Source organism: Arachis hypogaea, chromosome 10, assembly GCF_003086295.3.
Source record: "Arachis hypogaea cultivar Tifrunner chromosome 10, arahy.Tifrunner.gnm2.J5K5, whole genome shotgun sequence".
In the NCBI taxonomy this organism is placed as follows: Eukaryota; Viridiplantae; Streptophyta; class Magnoliopsida; order Fabales; family Fabaceae; genus Arachis; species Arachis hypogaea.
In genome coordinates this window covers 102,743,777-102,759,562 of record NC_092045.1, presented here as the reverse complement: position 1 = coordinate 102,759,562, position 15,786 = coordinate 102,743,777, and the positions used below count along the sequence as shown (strand labels likewise).

The window sequence follows — 15,786 nt, the reverse complement described above, 5'->3', positions numbered from 1 at the left end:
AGATACCACCCCCATTCTCTCACACACTAGTCGAACGGAGGCTCTCAGACGCGAACCTAGTCGAAGGACTTCATCCTTCAAATGATTGTGCCAACCCAACTTGTCCAACTCATTAATCTCCGGTTATCCATCGTAACAATAACATTACTCTTTAAATAATTATTCATATAATCAATATAAAAAATTATCTTTATTTGTTGATATTATTATATAACTAAATATACATATAAAATTATTTTATATATCAAAATTAAATTCTAAACCATATTGAAATTATACTAGTTTTAACGTCTATAATCGATTCTAAAGAACAACCTTTATATGAAAATGAATGCAATCATCAGATTATAATATAAAAATAAAACTACGTCGTTACTTCTTTAACGTCTTTTTCTTTTCTGGGTCAGTAGTCTTTTTAATCCTTCATCCATCATGTATATCTCTTTACATTATTTTAACTTGCTTTTCTTTCTTCTTTGACCATCTTTTATAAAGCAGGAAATGATTTGCAACTAAATAATTTCTAGCTCTAACAAAAGACACAAATGATTGAGCCTCTTAAGAAAAGAAAAAGAAAATATAATACATTTAATATATATTATTCTATACTTTAAAAAATTCAAATACATTTTAATCTTATTTACTTGGCTCTATTTATTAATACCCGCAATTTTTTGTGTATATGCTTATTTTTTTTTTCAAAACTTAATTTATTATTATGGGAAGGAAAGTTCATTCCAAAATTAGACCTAACAATTTTTTTTTAAAATTAAAATGTATCTTCTATTCAGTAATTAACAATATAGTGTGTATCAAGTGTGTTTCACACTTCAATCATGACTTCTTTTTTTTATCAATCTGCCATCGTTTTTAAAAGTTATTATCAAAATATCATTGATTTCAAGCGTAAATGCATCTGCTTGCATGTCAAATTTTAAAATTTTTTCTATTATTTACAGTACCGTTTGGATCAATTTAAAAGATAAAATAGATATAATTTATAAGAAAGTATGAGGAGTTAATGTAATTAGTGTATAATGTGTGTAATTAGAATATTTTTTAAATTAATATTAAATAATAATAATTAAATTAATTGATTACAAAATTATTTTTAATTTTAAATACAAAGCAAATAAAAATTTTAAATAATCACAAACATCTCCAACCGGTCTCCCTCTTCCTCTTTCTCTCTCCCTCTCTCCATTTTCCACAGACACCAGCCGCTGTAGCCCTCAACATCCACCGCCGCGTGACCTGAAGCCTTCATCAACGCTGATCAGAACTGCAGCGCCCAACCTCCTTCGCACGCGTCTTCTCCCTGTTGGCAGCAGCTGTTTCGGTGGTCCCGGTCCTGCACCACTCATCCATTGTGCGTGCTCGTCTCTCTCTGCGCCAGTAACCTACACGATGCGTGCGCCCTACGTCTGCCTGGCTCCTGCCTCCTTCGTCAGCCAATTGAAGACGTGACCGTTGGACGGGTCAAAGTCGTATTGGTGTTACTGCCCCCTCACACCTACCATCGTCGTCTTCTCCTCATCTGTTCCAGCTTTTTTTCTTTTCTTTTTTTTATTTTTTTATTTTATAATTGTTACATCAAATCATAAGATTCATGTGTTAAATTATACATTTTTTTGGATGATTATAGTTGTTTCTTTTGTTTATTCATTTCCTTTTTTTTCTATTTTAATGGTCAATTTAAGATGATCATTTTAGTAGTATGTGGATGGTTATTTTAAATTTTATATAGATAATTATTTTGACTGAATTGAGTTTAGTTATATATAATTAAAATATATTGGATGTTCAATTCATTATGTAAGCAGATGATTTATTCTTAAATGAATGGTTATTTTTACTAAAGGTGAGTGGCGTGTGGCAAGTCAAGCAATAAAAGTGAAGTGGGATGATTATTGATGAAGGTAGGGGTGGTTTCCGGTTGAAAAAGAATTGAGTATTGGAGTGAAATATTTTGGTAAATTAGAATTTTGGATGGTTATTTTTTTGAAATAATTAATTGGATTTTTGAAAAGTTGAAATTTGAGATGAAATAACTGGATGAGAATTTTTGAATTTAGGATAATATGTGGAGGAGTTTTTATTATTTATTTTTATTGGGTTAAATAACTAGTTCATTGTACACATTATCAAGATTTTTTCTTATCTCTAAAAAAATTCTTTATTTATTACAATTTGAATTGCATCAGTTTGTATCTAATTCAAATTTAAAATTTTATATTTAAAAAGTTATTTTTCTAAAATTAAATTAAAATATTTATAATTTTTTATTTTATTGTTTATCTGCTTTATACTAATTGCAAAAAAAATTAACATTTTAGAAAATAAATTAATAATTTATAATTCTTAAATTATAAAATTTTAAAATTTAAAATTTAGGTGATATAAAATTTTAAAATTTAAAATTTAGATAATATAAAAATTTGTTACATGAAGTATTTGCAAACTGAACATCACCTATGTTGCAATTTTTAAATTAAAAAAATTTAAAATTTTATTACATCAGGTATTTCACTCAATATTTCTTTAAAAAAAAAAAAAACAATCTATACACACGTATATACATACGCTATATATATAGCCATATAAAAATTCATGCTAAATAGTAGGCAATAAAAAAAATATATGTAGGCAATAAAATTCATGCCAAATGGGCCCTAACTAATTGGAAGGATAAGACAGGAGACAAAAGGTGGAGTACACAACTTTCCCCACATGTAATATTAGTATAATATTTTTCTTCAAAATAAAATAGGATTGGCTCATGATCGAGTAACCGGGAAAAAAATCACAAGGAGAAAAAACAATTAAAACTAAAAATTTTAAAAATTTTAATATATTTAATATATATACTAAAATTTTAAAACAAAAGTATTATTTTCATATATTCATTAGCAAAAAAATATATTCATTAGAAAAAAATAAAACAAGGTTTTGTAATTTGGTTATAAAGCAAGGCCTTTTTTCCTCTTTATGTTTTCAGTTACATAGCATGGATGAATTGCATGGTGGAACAAGTCTCCATTCATTCTCCCTCAACGAGTATATAAACCTTGGTAGGTAGTTGGAATTGCATAAGAACAAGATATGGATATATATTAAATTCCCACTAAGATTCTTATTATTGCTTACCTTTAAGGCACATTTAGAAGTGGTGGAAACTGGGAAGTGCTATCTATATAGCAACAATAATAATATTAAATATTAATATATATAGCTTGTTGCTAGCTTCATTCATCATTCACATATAGATGATGGAATGGAAGAAATGTTATTTGGATGTGATATTGGTGCCATTAGGGTTTCTATTAACCATTGGTTACCATTTTTGGCTTTGGTACAGTGTTAGGACTCATCCACATACAACTATTATTGGCATCAATGCCAGTGCCAGAAGGAATTGGGTTGCTGCTATCATGAAGGTATTTCATTAGTTTTTCCATATTTTATTTAGTATTTAGCATAAAGAATTTTATAGTCATTTAATCATATTTTTTTAGATGACTTTTTAATTTTTACATATATGGTAAAAGTGAAAAATAATTATTTTCATTTATGTCACAATATCTAATTATATTTAATTAAATAATATATGTATAATATTATATCAAAATTAAATTCAACTTATTATTAAGTCTTAATTTAACAAACTAAATATTGACCCAGATTCAATAAATATTTATGATAAAAGCTTGCTTAGGACTCAAATATTTAAGTTGTTAGTTGTTACTAATTATGTTTTCTTTCATTAAAGTTATATTTAGAAGTCTATGAAGTATAGATACTTCGTTTAATTACTATGTTTACATGTTGGATACATGTTGAATATTATATTCATCTAATATGCATATTTTTTTTTGTATCCAATCATGTCTTAATAAAAAATAAAAATTACTTTTCTGAACATGTTTAGACATATATCTAAAGAATTCTGCTAGGGAGCCAATGAAATATTTATAGGATAATAAATATTTCATGTCATAAAACCACTCATTCCAAAAGTTTAAGCTAATTTTGGAAGGATCGAACTCTTAACCTTTCGGATTTAGAACTCTGATACTATGTCATGAAACCACTCATCCCAAAAAATTAAGCTGATAGGAAAAGACATCACTAATGGTTATATCTCTAATACTGAATCGGACATTCATAAACTTCTATTATACACATTGTACAAATTCTATTGGTTTTCTATACTTCCTCATATCTAAATATCAACAAGTATTTGTGTGTTCAACTTTATTATTAATTTATATTCTTAAAATGAATTTAAAAATAATATATATTATTTATTAAAATAAAAAATATTTTATATAATTAAAAAAAATATTAAAAATAATTAAAATATTAATTTATATTTTAATATTAATAAAATATTAAACTTTTTTAAAATTTATTTTAAAAATATTTTATATTATATATATATATATATATATATATATATATATATATATTGTATCCTCGTGTCTTACACAAATTTAAAATTTATGTATCTACGTACATCATATTTTATGTCGTGTCAAACCGTATCTTATTTCTGTATTAATATCCATGCTTCATATATAGGTTTGTAACTGGTTTTAATTACTTATATAACCGTTTTTTATCTATTTATATAATTTTTGGGATGATTCGTATACTCGAGTTCAGTTAGTATTATTTTTTTTCTTAAAATTATATGCACCTCATGTGTGTTGCAAGTAATAAGCTTATTCTTAGCATCTACAGTATCGTTTAAGTAACTCCTTTCCTCATCTATTTTTTTAGGTGTTATAACTCCATTTTTTATTTTATACTTATAATTTTTCTTTATATTTGATGCCCTCGTCAATTTTGATCACATTTCTAATATAATCTTAACAAATGGAATTAGAATATGAAATTGACTTTTTTTTTTCTGAGAATAAGAATGGAATTAAATTCAGGACCAATGCAAAAAAAGGGTGGGAAAGAATGGAATAACAAAGTAAAAGTATGTACAAGGATTCTATTGGATTAGCATCAATAGCATTTCATTCGTATATTACAAATAAAAAGTATTCTTTTTCCACTTGCATTTTTTTAATTTATTCTTTGATCCCACCAGATAAAATGTTATGCTGGTTACTAAGTAATAAGAAAAAGGTAAGTGAACATACATTTATTTTAAAGTTAAAATATATATTCTAAGAATTTTTTGTTTAGAAATATTATACCCGAATGTTATTAAAAATAAAACTTGTTTGATTGGTGCCAAAAAAAGTTGAAAATGGTTTTTAATTTATATTTTCAATAATAAATTAAAATACATTTATTTTATTTTATTTTATATATTTCTGAGCATAGATTATTAATTTTCAAAATAACCTCAATATCCATATATAAAAGGGTGAGCTCTTTGACGAGAAACATAATTGTTAAGGATGTAATATTAATTTATTTCTTTGACATAGTACGTAATATCAAATACCCACCTTTTGTATAGGAATAAATTTTTTGTTTCAGAAAAAATATTATTCCTAAGAATTAGATTTTAAAATTTTAAACAAATATGAGAATAATAAAATTTTTAAACAATTTCTAAGAATAAATTGAAATTACCTGAAACAAACGCCATTAAGACATTGATTAGGTGAATATACAGTCCAATATGTATGAAGTTACTGTGCTAGACCTAAATGATGAGCATGCAAATCCATACATTAATATTGACAATATTTTTTCAAAAAAAAATGTGAAGCATGTACTTAATATAAAAACAAAAAATCTAATCTAATTATGAAACCAATTTGGTGAAATTTTATATACAATTGTATTCATGTGAAGTTGATAGTTGAGAGTCAGTTAAACCTGTCAAATTATCTAACGACTCTTAGTTATCAACTCCAAATCAAATCTATCAAATTATGTAACAATTCTTAGCTATTAATTTCGCATGAAAGCGACTACTACAAGTGAGTTTTCACTAACAAGTTTTATTGTGGTTTTGATATGAATAATTCTTTTTTTAGGACAATGATAAAAAGAATATTTTGGCCGTTCAATCACTTCGAAACACAATTATGGGGTCAACTCTAATGGCCACAACTTCCATTCTCCTCTCCTCTGGGCTCGCCGCCGTAATAAGCAGCACTTATAGCATAAAAAAGCCGCTAGATGACGCCCTCTACGGCGGACACGGAGAATTTATGGTGGCGTTGAAATACGTGACGCTTCTCATCTTCTTCCTTTTCTCGTTCTTTTGTCACTCGCTGTCGATCCGGTTCATCAATCAAGTCAACATTCTAATTAATACACCAGAAGATGAAATGTCATTAGTGACCCTGGATTATGTTAATGAAATATTAGAGAAAGGGTTTGTGTTGAACACTGTGGGGAATAGGATTTTCTATGCGGCACTTCCTCTATTGCTTTGGATATTTGGACCTGTTTTGGTGTTCTTGTGTTCTATTACTATGGTTCCGGTGCTTTATAACCTTGACTTTGTGGTCAATAGTGGAAAGGGAAAGTTCAATAATAACAATGGGACTAGGGATTTTGCATGAATTAATTAATTGAATAACATAAGGTTTATTATTGTTGCATAACGTTTTATTTTGGTGATTAATTAGAAGTATGTGTTTGTGCGTGTCCATTGTTGTATCAAGCAATCTTTATTAGCAAAGGTTTTAATTGTGCTTAAAATGTGATTATGTGGGGTAGGGATATATGTTATTTGTACAACTTACTAGGACCTTGTCTATAATGAAAAACAAAATAGTGTAACTTCTATTACTAATAATTGAAAGTAATATATAAATTGCACCCAAAGAGAAAAGAAAGAAATACGTAAAAATGAGAGAGAAAACAAATGGAAAGTCGTTGCGCAAATTGTGATGAATTGTACAAAATAAATATCACTAGCAAATTAGCAAGAAGCCTCACAAACAATTTCTATTTTTTTTAGACCTAGAATAATAGTTTGACAAAAACTATATTTTAAGATATATACTCCAATCTTTCAATTTAGTAAATATTCAACTATCTCAGAGAGAAAACATGCTAAAATTTGCATGTTGATCAGTTATCCATATATCAATTAAACCTATGTTTTGATGATATGAGCTTTTTTCTTTTTGTGACTGAACATAACACAAAAAAAAATCTAAGATAAAGAATAGCACTCTTTTCTAATAATAATGTCTAAATTATTAGGGAGCAGCAAACACTTTAAGTACACCTGTTTGTTTAAAACAGCAGTTTTAGCCATTAAATCAGTCGCTCTGTTTGCTGTGCGCTGGATGAGCACTAAAGTAGCTATCCGATTGCGCTGGACCATATCTTTGATTTTGTCAAGCAGATCAGAGTCATTCCTAATTATGCTGGTTGTGTCTCGCGAAACAAGAAGAAACACATCAAGATTATCAATTTCACATATGACCTCTTTGCTCTCGCAATCCCAAGCCATAACAAGTTCTCTCCAAATAGTATAAAACTCACAATAGAGAACACTAGAAAGAGGTATACGGGCAAAACAACCTTTTATCCAAATTCCCATGCTGTCTCTAATAATACACCCAAAGTTAGCTAAATTCTCATTTTCAAAAACGCTTGCATCACAATTCACTTTACAGACATTCATTGGAGGTGGTTCCCAGTTATATTGTAAAGAGGAAGGAATAATATGTTTTTGGGTGGTAACGACATTGGAGAAATCTCGAGCAGCATACATGTTTAAACAAGTGAACAATTTTCTCCTTACTCTATGGATCATCTTGATGGAAGATATCATTGTTCCTATCCCTCCAAATTCACCAAAAGGCCGCTGCAAAGAGAAACTCATTTTTGTTGAGGTTAGAACGAATCTAAGACAAAATCCAAATTAGAGCCACAGCGGTCATTCCCAAGTTTAAGATAATCCAAATCTGACGAGTTTTTTGGCAAGTTCTAAAGCAATGGTTAATATCCTCTAGAGCAAGATAATATCTCTAATAAAAATCAGAAGTAGCAAGACCTCTTTGAAACCGATAACTAGGTGTGAAAACTCTGTTGTTGAGGCAAAGTCAGAGCAGACACTTTATCTTCTCCGGTATTCTCAAGCGCCAAAGTCAAAGCCAATTTTCATTATCATTCTAGCCAAATTTCTTCTTCAATAGCCATTCATACCTGCTTTTAGTCGAATAGGTGAGACTATTTGAGTTTGTCCAAATTAAAACCAACCTGTTTTATCTCCTGCCTGCTTGATAGGATCAAAGAGCATCAAATCAAGTTTAACTTCTTCCGGAATCATTGTGCAAAGAATATCCCACTGCCAATGTCCATGATACCAGACATCTTCTAGCTTCAAGTGAGAATCAGAAATGTGCACAAAAGGAACCAAAGGAGCTAGCATTCCACATGGTCGCCAAACATGATACCAAAATGATTGAGACATCCTGCCTATATACCAATCAAAACTATCACGAAGCTTTTCTATTGTCTTATAAATTGCTCGCCAAGTGCTTGAAATATTATTAGAAAAATTGGGTGAAAAGCAAGAACTCCCAGATAAATATTTTGCCAACATAATTCTTACCCAAAGTTTATCTTTATTATGCAGTAATTGCCAAACAAGCTTTTCTAATAAAGCAAAATTTACACATTGAATGTCTCTAATTTTCAAGCCTCTATATTTTCTTGGAGTAACAACTTTACTCCATTTGACCAAATTTAAGCAATGTTCCCTCACCCTTCCCTTTCACAAGAATTGTCTAAGCATAGAATCAATCTTTTGACAAACTGAAATGGGAAAAAGAGTCACTTGCATCTGATAAATAGGAAGAGAAGAAGCAACAGATTTAATTAAGCAAAGTCTGCCTGCTCTGTTAAGGAGCCGACCTTTCCAACTAGCCAGCCTATTCTTGATCTTCTCTAAAGAGTCTAAAAAAATAGACCTAGCAGCTCGAGGATGATTAAGGTTCACCCCCAAGTATTTGCCTAGGTCACTAGTAAAAGGAATATGAGAAATACCAGACAACATTTTCTTTCTTCTATTAGAGATTTTCCTAGAACAAATAGCTTTAGATTTTTCAATGTTAACCTTCATACCTGAAGCTTTGCAGAACAACTCCAAGGTGTGCACAACAGTCTGAACTTAATTTTTTTAGCTTTACAAAAAAGGAGGAGGTCATCTGCAAACATCAAGTGAGAAACTCTAGATCCTCCTCTAGAAACAGCCACACCATCCCAAATACCCTTGTCAACTTGTTTGAAAATGAAGCACGTCAATCTCTCCATGCACAAAACAAATAAATAAGGAGAAATCGGATCTACTTGCCTGAGTCCTCTGCGAGGTTGGAAGCTGTCCAATCTATTCCCATTCCAAAGGATGGAAAGATTTGAGACCTGAACACAATTTATTACAAGCCAAAAAATTAGAGAAGGAAAGCCAAAAGATTCACGAGTGTGCTCAAGAAAATTCCAATCAATTCTATCATAAGCTTTTCTAATCAATCTTAAAAGTCATAACTCCTTTTCTAGACTTTGTCCACTTAAGAAAGTGAAGAACTTCTTGGGCAACAATAATATTATCAGGCGCTCCTCTACCATGAAGAAACTCTCCCTGAGTTAGGCTAACAATCTCATCCAAAAAAGTCGTAATCTATTATCCAGCACTTTAGTCACTAGCTTATAAATTACATTATAAAGGCTTATTGGCCAAAACTCCTTCAATCTAGTTGGAGGGTCGCACTTAGGGATAAGAACAATCAAAGTTTTCAACAAAGAATGGCTTAATGTCTCCTCTAAGAATGTTTTCTGAACAGTACGATACACCTCATTACCCACCATATCCCAATATTCCTTGAAGAAAAAAACTTGAAAACCATCCGGTTCAGGAGCTTTGAACGAGCTCATATTATCTAGAGCTTTTTTAACCTCCAACATTGTCACTCGTTTAGACAAATTATCACAAACATCTTGGCTAAGAGATAGCATAGGAATTTCTCCAATGCAATTAACCTCAACAGGCTCAGTAGAGCAAAAAATATTTTTGAAGAAATGAATAACCTCTTTTTACAAAACTTCTGGATCATCAGACCAGGACCAATCACTGACCAGCAACCCATGAACCTTGTTAGATTTTCTTCTAAGGATGGTTTGCATATGGAAAAAGCTAGTATTTCTATCGCCATACCGAACCCATTGATCTCTTGACTTCTGGTATCAAAGCATTTCTTCCTGGGCCAACACTAGATTATACTCAACTCTTAATTCTTCCTCTTTGTGCTTCAAAATTGGATCATCGTCAGCTTCTATTTTTCGTTGAATACAATTCAAATAAGCCTCCAATTCTCTCTTTTTAATAAAAATATTGTCGAAGACCGTAGAGTTGAATTCCAACGAAACTTCTTGAACCCCGAGTAGCTTCCTATGAATGCCAAAGTCTGTACTTGATGTGTGGAAAACGATCCAACACAAAACTCACCGGCAAGTGTACCGGGTCGCATCAAGTAATATAACTCACATGAGTGAGGTCGATCCCACAGGGATTGAAGGATTGAGCAATTTTAGTTTAGTGAGTGGTTTAGTCAAGCGAATCAAGTGTTGGTTGAGTTGTTTGCAATTGACAGAAATTAAATTGCTTGAAATATAAAGGGAGAGGGGAGAATTGCAGTAAATTAAATAGCAGAAAAGTAAAAGAAGCTGAAGTTTAAAATGCAAGTAATATAAAGTGCAGAAACTTAGATTGCAAGAAATGTAAATGGCTGAAACTTAAAGTGCAAGAAATGTAAATTGCTTGAATCATAAAAGGGATTGGGAATTGGGATTGCAGAATTTAAACAAGTAAAGGTAAATTACAACAAATAGAAAAGCAGAAGATGAATTGAATTGAAGTGGGTCTGAAACAGAAGAGTGAAATGCCTTGGAGAATTTAAAACAGAGAAGCAGTGCTTAATTTGCAGCAAATTGAAAGTGGTTGAAGATCTCAGGAGTGGAAGAGACTAGATAACAAGTCTAGATCTCAAATCCTTCCTTGATCCAACAAAAACAGTTGCAAAAGAAAATAAAGGTAAGCAAGTTGCAGAAAGAGTAGAAGAAGAAGCAATGAACCGAAAGTGTAATTCAATTTTGCAGAAAATTAAAGAAGAGATCTCAAGGTGAGATTGAAACAGAAGTTCTTCAATTCTTCACCCAAGATCCAAGGCAATGAAAGTAGAGAATGCTCAAGCAAGAACAAGGAAGAAGAGAGATCAATTCTCCTCCCCAATTCTCTAAGATCTTGAATTTTGGGATTTGGATGGGCTTTTGATTTGGTGAAGAAATGAATTAAGTTGGATTTTTAATTGAATTTCAGCCCAAGTTGAGATGTGCTCCCAGGAGGATGCTCAGCTCACAAGTTGAGCTGAGCATTGAGGCCTTGTGTTGATTCCTTTGCACCGTGCCAAGCATCAGAAGAATGCTCAGCTCACAAGTTGAGCTTAGCATTGGTGCCTTGGTGCCACTTTGGTGCGCGTCTTGTGCTGCTGGCCCGTGTTGCGCTTGTGTGTGGTGCACCAAGTGTAATGCTCTGCTCACTAAGTGAGCTGAGCATTGGCTCTTCCAAGGGGAGGTCTTTGGTTCGAAACCCATAGGAAGCATGTGCTGAATTTTTCTTTGTAAAGGAAGTAGCGCTTCTCTCTCCTCTCTACCTTGAGGTGTTGAGTTCGAATCCTAGAGGTAGCATTTTGCTAATTTTTAGCTTGTTTTCCTTTGGAGTAGCGCTTCCCCCCTCCCCTTAGGTCATGGGTTCAAGCCTTGGAGCATGCACTTTGCAACCTATTTTCTTTGAATTATTCTTCAATGCTTTCGATAATGCTCACTTGGTGAGCTAAGCATTGTTTTTCTTCTCCTTGTTTCTTGGCTTCCTATTGTGCTCAGCTCACAAAGTGAGCAGAGCATTGTGCTCTTGGAGTGAGCTTCAAGGTTTCATGCGCCACACTTCCTCCTTTCTTTGCCACACTTTTTAGGCCACGGTTTCTTCTTTTCTTCTTTTCTTCACCTGCAATTAATCAAAACAACCAATCAAAGTATCACCAAATTCACAAGGTTTATAAATCATTAAAATGCAATTAAATTTAGCCTAAACCTCATGATTTAGCATCAATTATATGGTGGTTGTTTGATTCGAAGAAGTCATGTATTTCCATTCCAAATCACTTACTTAGAATGCAAGAAAGTGCATAAAACCTAATGAAAACAAAGAAAAAGGCTAGTGAAACTAGGCTAAGATGACTTGTCATCACAACACCAAACTTAAAACTTGCTTGTCCCCAAGCAAGAAAAGAATTCTGCTCAAAGGTTCTTTCAATTAGAATGGATTTAAAGAATAACATGTGCTATCATGTGAGTGAAGTGATTAAGTGACAATGGGGTGAACTCTAAATTATATGCTCATGCAAGGATTTCAGTGCTTACTAGTCCCTACATCTTGGAAGTCTTAGGTCTTAGGACTTTCATCCAAATGGTATCATGGAGATCTCTCTATAGGTAATCACCTTGAAGCAGCTTATATTTTTATGTGCTTTGGCCTTGACTCTAAGTGTCATGTCTCAAAGCGGCTCTTTAGATAAGCTTTCAATCAATACTCCTAAACCAGTTGGTTTTAAGGTATTAGGTGTTAAAGCACCCCTAAGGATTTACTTGCTCAAGCCTCTCTCTTTGACACAATTCGACCACAAGCATTTACTAGAATAACAACTCTTTGAGTTCTTGTTTCTTTCTTCTTTTCTGCCTAGTAATTGATGCTCAGAGCCTTGGGCCATGTTCTTTTTGTTTTTATGTTTTCTTTATTTTTCTTTTGATTGCTGCTTCTTGGATCAATAAATGTTTGAGAATCTCCACAATACTTCTTTGAACTTTATGTCCTGCCTATGAGCTCCCATGCAAGTTTTCATAAGCATGCAACCTCAATGCATAGTCACACAACTAGAACCACCACTTCTCCTAATCTTTTACTTGCCTCAAAATTTGTTTAATTCCTCAATCCTTCTTTTCAAAGAACTGTCATGTGATGCCTTCTTGAGAAATTGAGTGCAAGCAAGTTTGGAGAGTATAGGGTTGTGATTATTCAAGCATCTCAATTATTGAATTACAGAAAAACTATACTATGCAGACAGAAAGGGGTGTAAAATCACGTTTAATCACCGCAATATCTGATGTAAAATGATCACTTAATAATACAACCTTTTGGAGTTTACTTTGTTTTCCCCATCCTCATCATCATCATTGCTGGTCTTCACATTCCTCTTTCATCTCTTTGATGATGCTTAATTTTTCCAAAAGCTTGTATGATGCTCTGCAGTGATATTAAAAGTTGCTTGTTCCCCAAGCACTTGAAAAAAAAATGGTTAGCATGCATTGATTATTTATGGACTTTTGAACTTACTTTGGTGTGGGAACACCAAACTTAGTACCTTGCCAGTGGTTCTCATGCATCAAATTAACCATATGAAGTTCTTTTCCTTTGCTAAAAGTAATAAAGTTGAGAACTAAGAAACAGCACAATAGTTAACTAGTCTATCTAAATGCTTGAAGCTAGCATTATGCAGAAGGTGAGAATATGTTTTATAATGAGATTTTGGTGGAACACCAAACTTAGAATCCTTCATTCCCCTTTATATTGTTTTGGTGTGCAACACCAAACTTAGCTTCTTGCAATATAGATAAAGCTAATTAACCCTTTTTTTTATTAAAATAGCTATAAAACGAAAACTACCTCAGGTTGGGTTGCCTCCCAACAAGCGCTTCTTTATTGTCATTAGCTTGACATTTTCCATTCTGTGACTATGGAAGCTGAAAATCACAGTGCCTCAGCTTATCTTTCTTTACTGTGAATTTCTTTCCGGTTTCCTCTTTGATAACCTCTACGAGTTCCCGTGAAAGGATTCCAGTCACAATGTAGTGATCAAACAGCTGTGGGGATACCTTTATGGACTGATTGTTTATCATCACTTTATCTCCTAATGCAAATTTTTCAGTAGGGATTTTTTGTTTTCCTTCAATTCTATCCTCCGTCCCTGCTTGTGAAACTGCTTTGTTGTGTTTTTCTTGGCTGGTATCTTCTTTCTCACTCATACATGAAAATTGCTTAACCAACAGCAGCACATGTTCTTCAAGCTTCTTGAGTACTTCCTCATGATGTTTGGTTTCCTGGGCTTGATTTTCCATGAGTTTTTCCATTATTGATTCCAAGTCAGCGATCCTCTTTGAATGGTTTAGATGTATGAGATGGACTGGTGGTTGTGGGAAACCTTGCGAAGGAATTTCACATGTATTGTGTGGGTAAAATGTGGGTATTGCATAGGTATTCTGCTGGTTTTGTGAGTTGTCATGAAACTGAGGGTACATATTTTGTGAGCGTTGGTTTTGATTGGCATTATTGAATGGTTACCTTTGGTTGTTTGCGTTCATGAATTTGCCATGGTTGAAACTTCTTAGTTCTTGATGTTGGTATTCCCCCATTCTTAGATAAGAATGTGGCTTCCATGGTGAAAATTGTGCCTTCACTGTAGTCGAATGTAGAAAATCAATTTGTCTAGATATTGACTCCAATTGTTGCTGAGTTTGATGGTGCAGCTGTTTGTTTTGATTCATGATTGCCTTCACTCCTTCAAGATTCGTCACTTCCTTTTCTGAATTTGCATTCTCTGGTTTCTCCAACGAGTGTTGATTGTTGACTCCTTTCTCATTGAAATTTGCAGTTCCTTAGGTGGTTGTTGTCGCTTTGAGTAAGCCATCTGAAAAGTAATCCACTGCTTTCCTTGTTTCTGGGGTTAATCCTTCATAGAAGGCTTGGAAACCCACTTTGTCACTTGCTTTCTTGTATCTTTCCCATGCTTTGAAGAGTGGTTCTTTCTCTCCTTGTAGGAATGGATGTGTCCCTTCTTTCAGCTTGATGATTTGTTGGGATGAAGAGAATTTGGCTAGAAACTTGGCAACCAAATCATCCCAGCTGGTGATACTCCCTTGGGGAAAGGTTTCAAGCCATTGTGCAACTTCATCCCTTAGTGAGAAGGGGAATAACAAGAGCTTATAGGCATCATGATTTACACCATCGAAGCTAACAGCGTCACAAGTCCTCAGAAAAATGGATATGTGCTGTTTAGGATCCTCCAATGGGTTGCCGCCATAGGAACAATTGTTCTTGATCAGTGTAATGAGTTGTGGCTTCATGTCGTGATGTTCTTCTTCCTCAGAGATTCCTTCTTCAATAATATCCTTCCCTCTAGCTTCTCTTCTTTCCTGTGACATACAAATCAACACAAGGAACACACAGTGGTATTTTTGAAAATTGAGTGCAGTTAGTTGAGATAAAACCTCAAACAGTCAGCGTGTTAATAGAAGCAAATCTTCAAACAGTTAGTGGGTTAGTCAAAAATTAAAGAAACAGAAAAGAAAAAGTGCTTGATCTAGACCTACACTTCACTTAATCATTGTCAATCTAATTCAATCCCCGGCAACAGCGCCAAAAACTTGATGTGTGGAAAACGATCCAACACAAAACTCACCGGCAAGTGTACTGGGTCGCATCAAGTAATATAACTCACATGAGTGAGGTCGATCCCACAGGGATTGAAGGATTGAGCAATTTTAGTTTAGTGAGTGGTTTAGTCAAGCGAATCAAGTGTTGGTTGAGTTGTTTGCAATTGACAGAAATTAAATTGCTTGAAATGTAAAGGGAGAGGGGAAAATTGCAGTAAATTAAATAGCAGGAAAGTAAAAGAAGCTGAAGCTTAAAATGCAAGTAATATAAAGTGCAGAAACTTAGATTGCAAGAAATGTAAATGGCTGAAA

The 15,786-nt window shown here is 32.8% G+C and overlaps 2 protein-coding genes across 2 annotated transcripts; one reads left to right on the top strand and one right to left on the bottom strand.

Moving 5' to 3' along the window:
• The first annotated feature begins 3,091 nt into the window (after positions 1 to 3,091).
• Positions 3,092 to 6,581, top strand: LOC112716190 (uncharacterized). The gene is made up of 2 exons (XM_025768055.3): positions 3,092 to 3,437; positions 6,006 to 6,581. The coding sequence occupies exons 1-2, from the start codon at positions 3,267 to 3,269 to the stop codon at positions 6,537 to 6,539; spliced, it is 705 nt and encodes a 234-aa protein (XP_025623840.1). The 5' UTR covers positions 3,092 to 3,266; the 3' UTR covers positions 6,540 to 6,581.
• A 557-nt stretch (positions 6,582 to 7,138) lies between these two features.
• On the bottom strand, positions 7,139 to 7,816 carry LOC112717845 (uncharacterized). The gene has a single exon (XM_025769777.1). The coding sequence runs from the start codon at positions 7,814 to 7,816 to the stop codon at positions 7,139 to 7,141; it is 678 nt and encodes a 225-aa protein (XP_025625562.1).
• Positions 7,817 to 15,786: the final 7,970 nt, after the last annotated feature.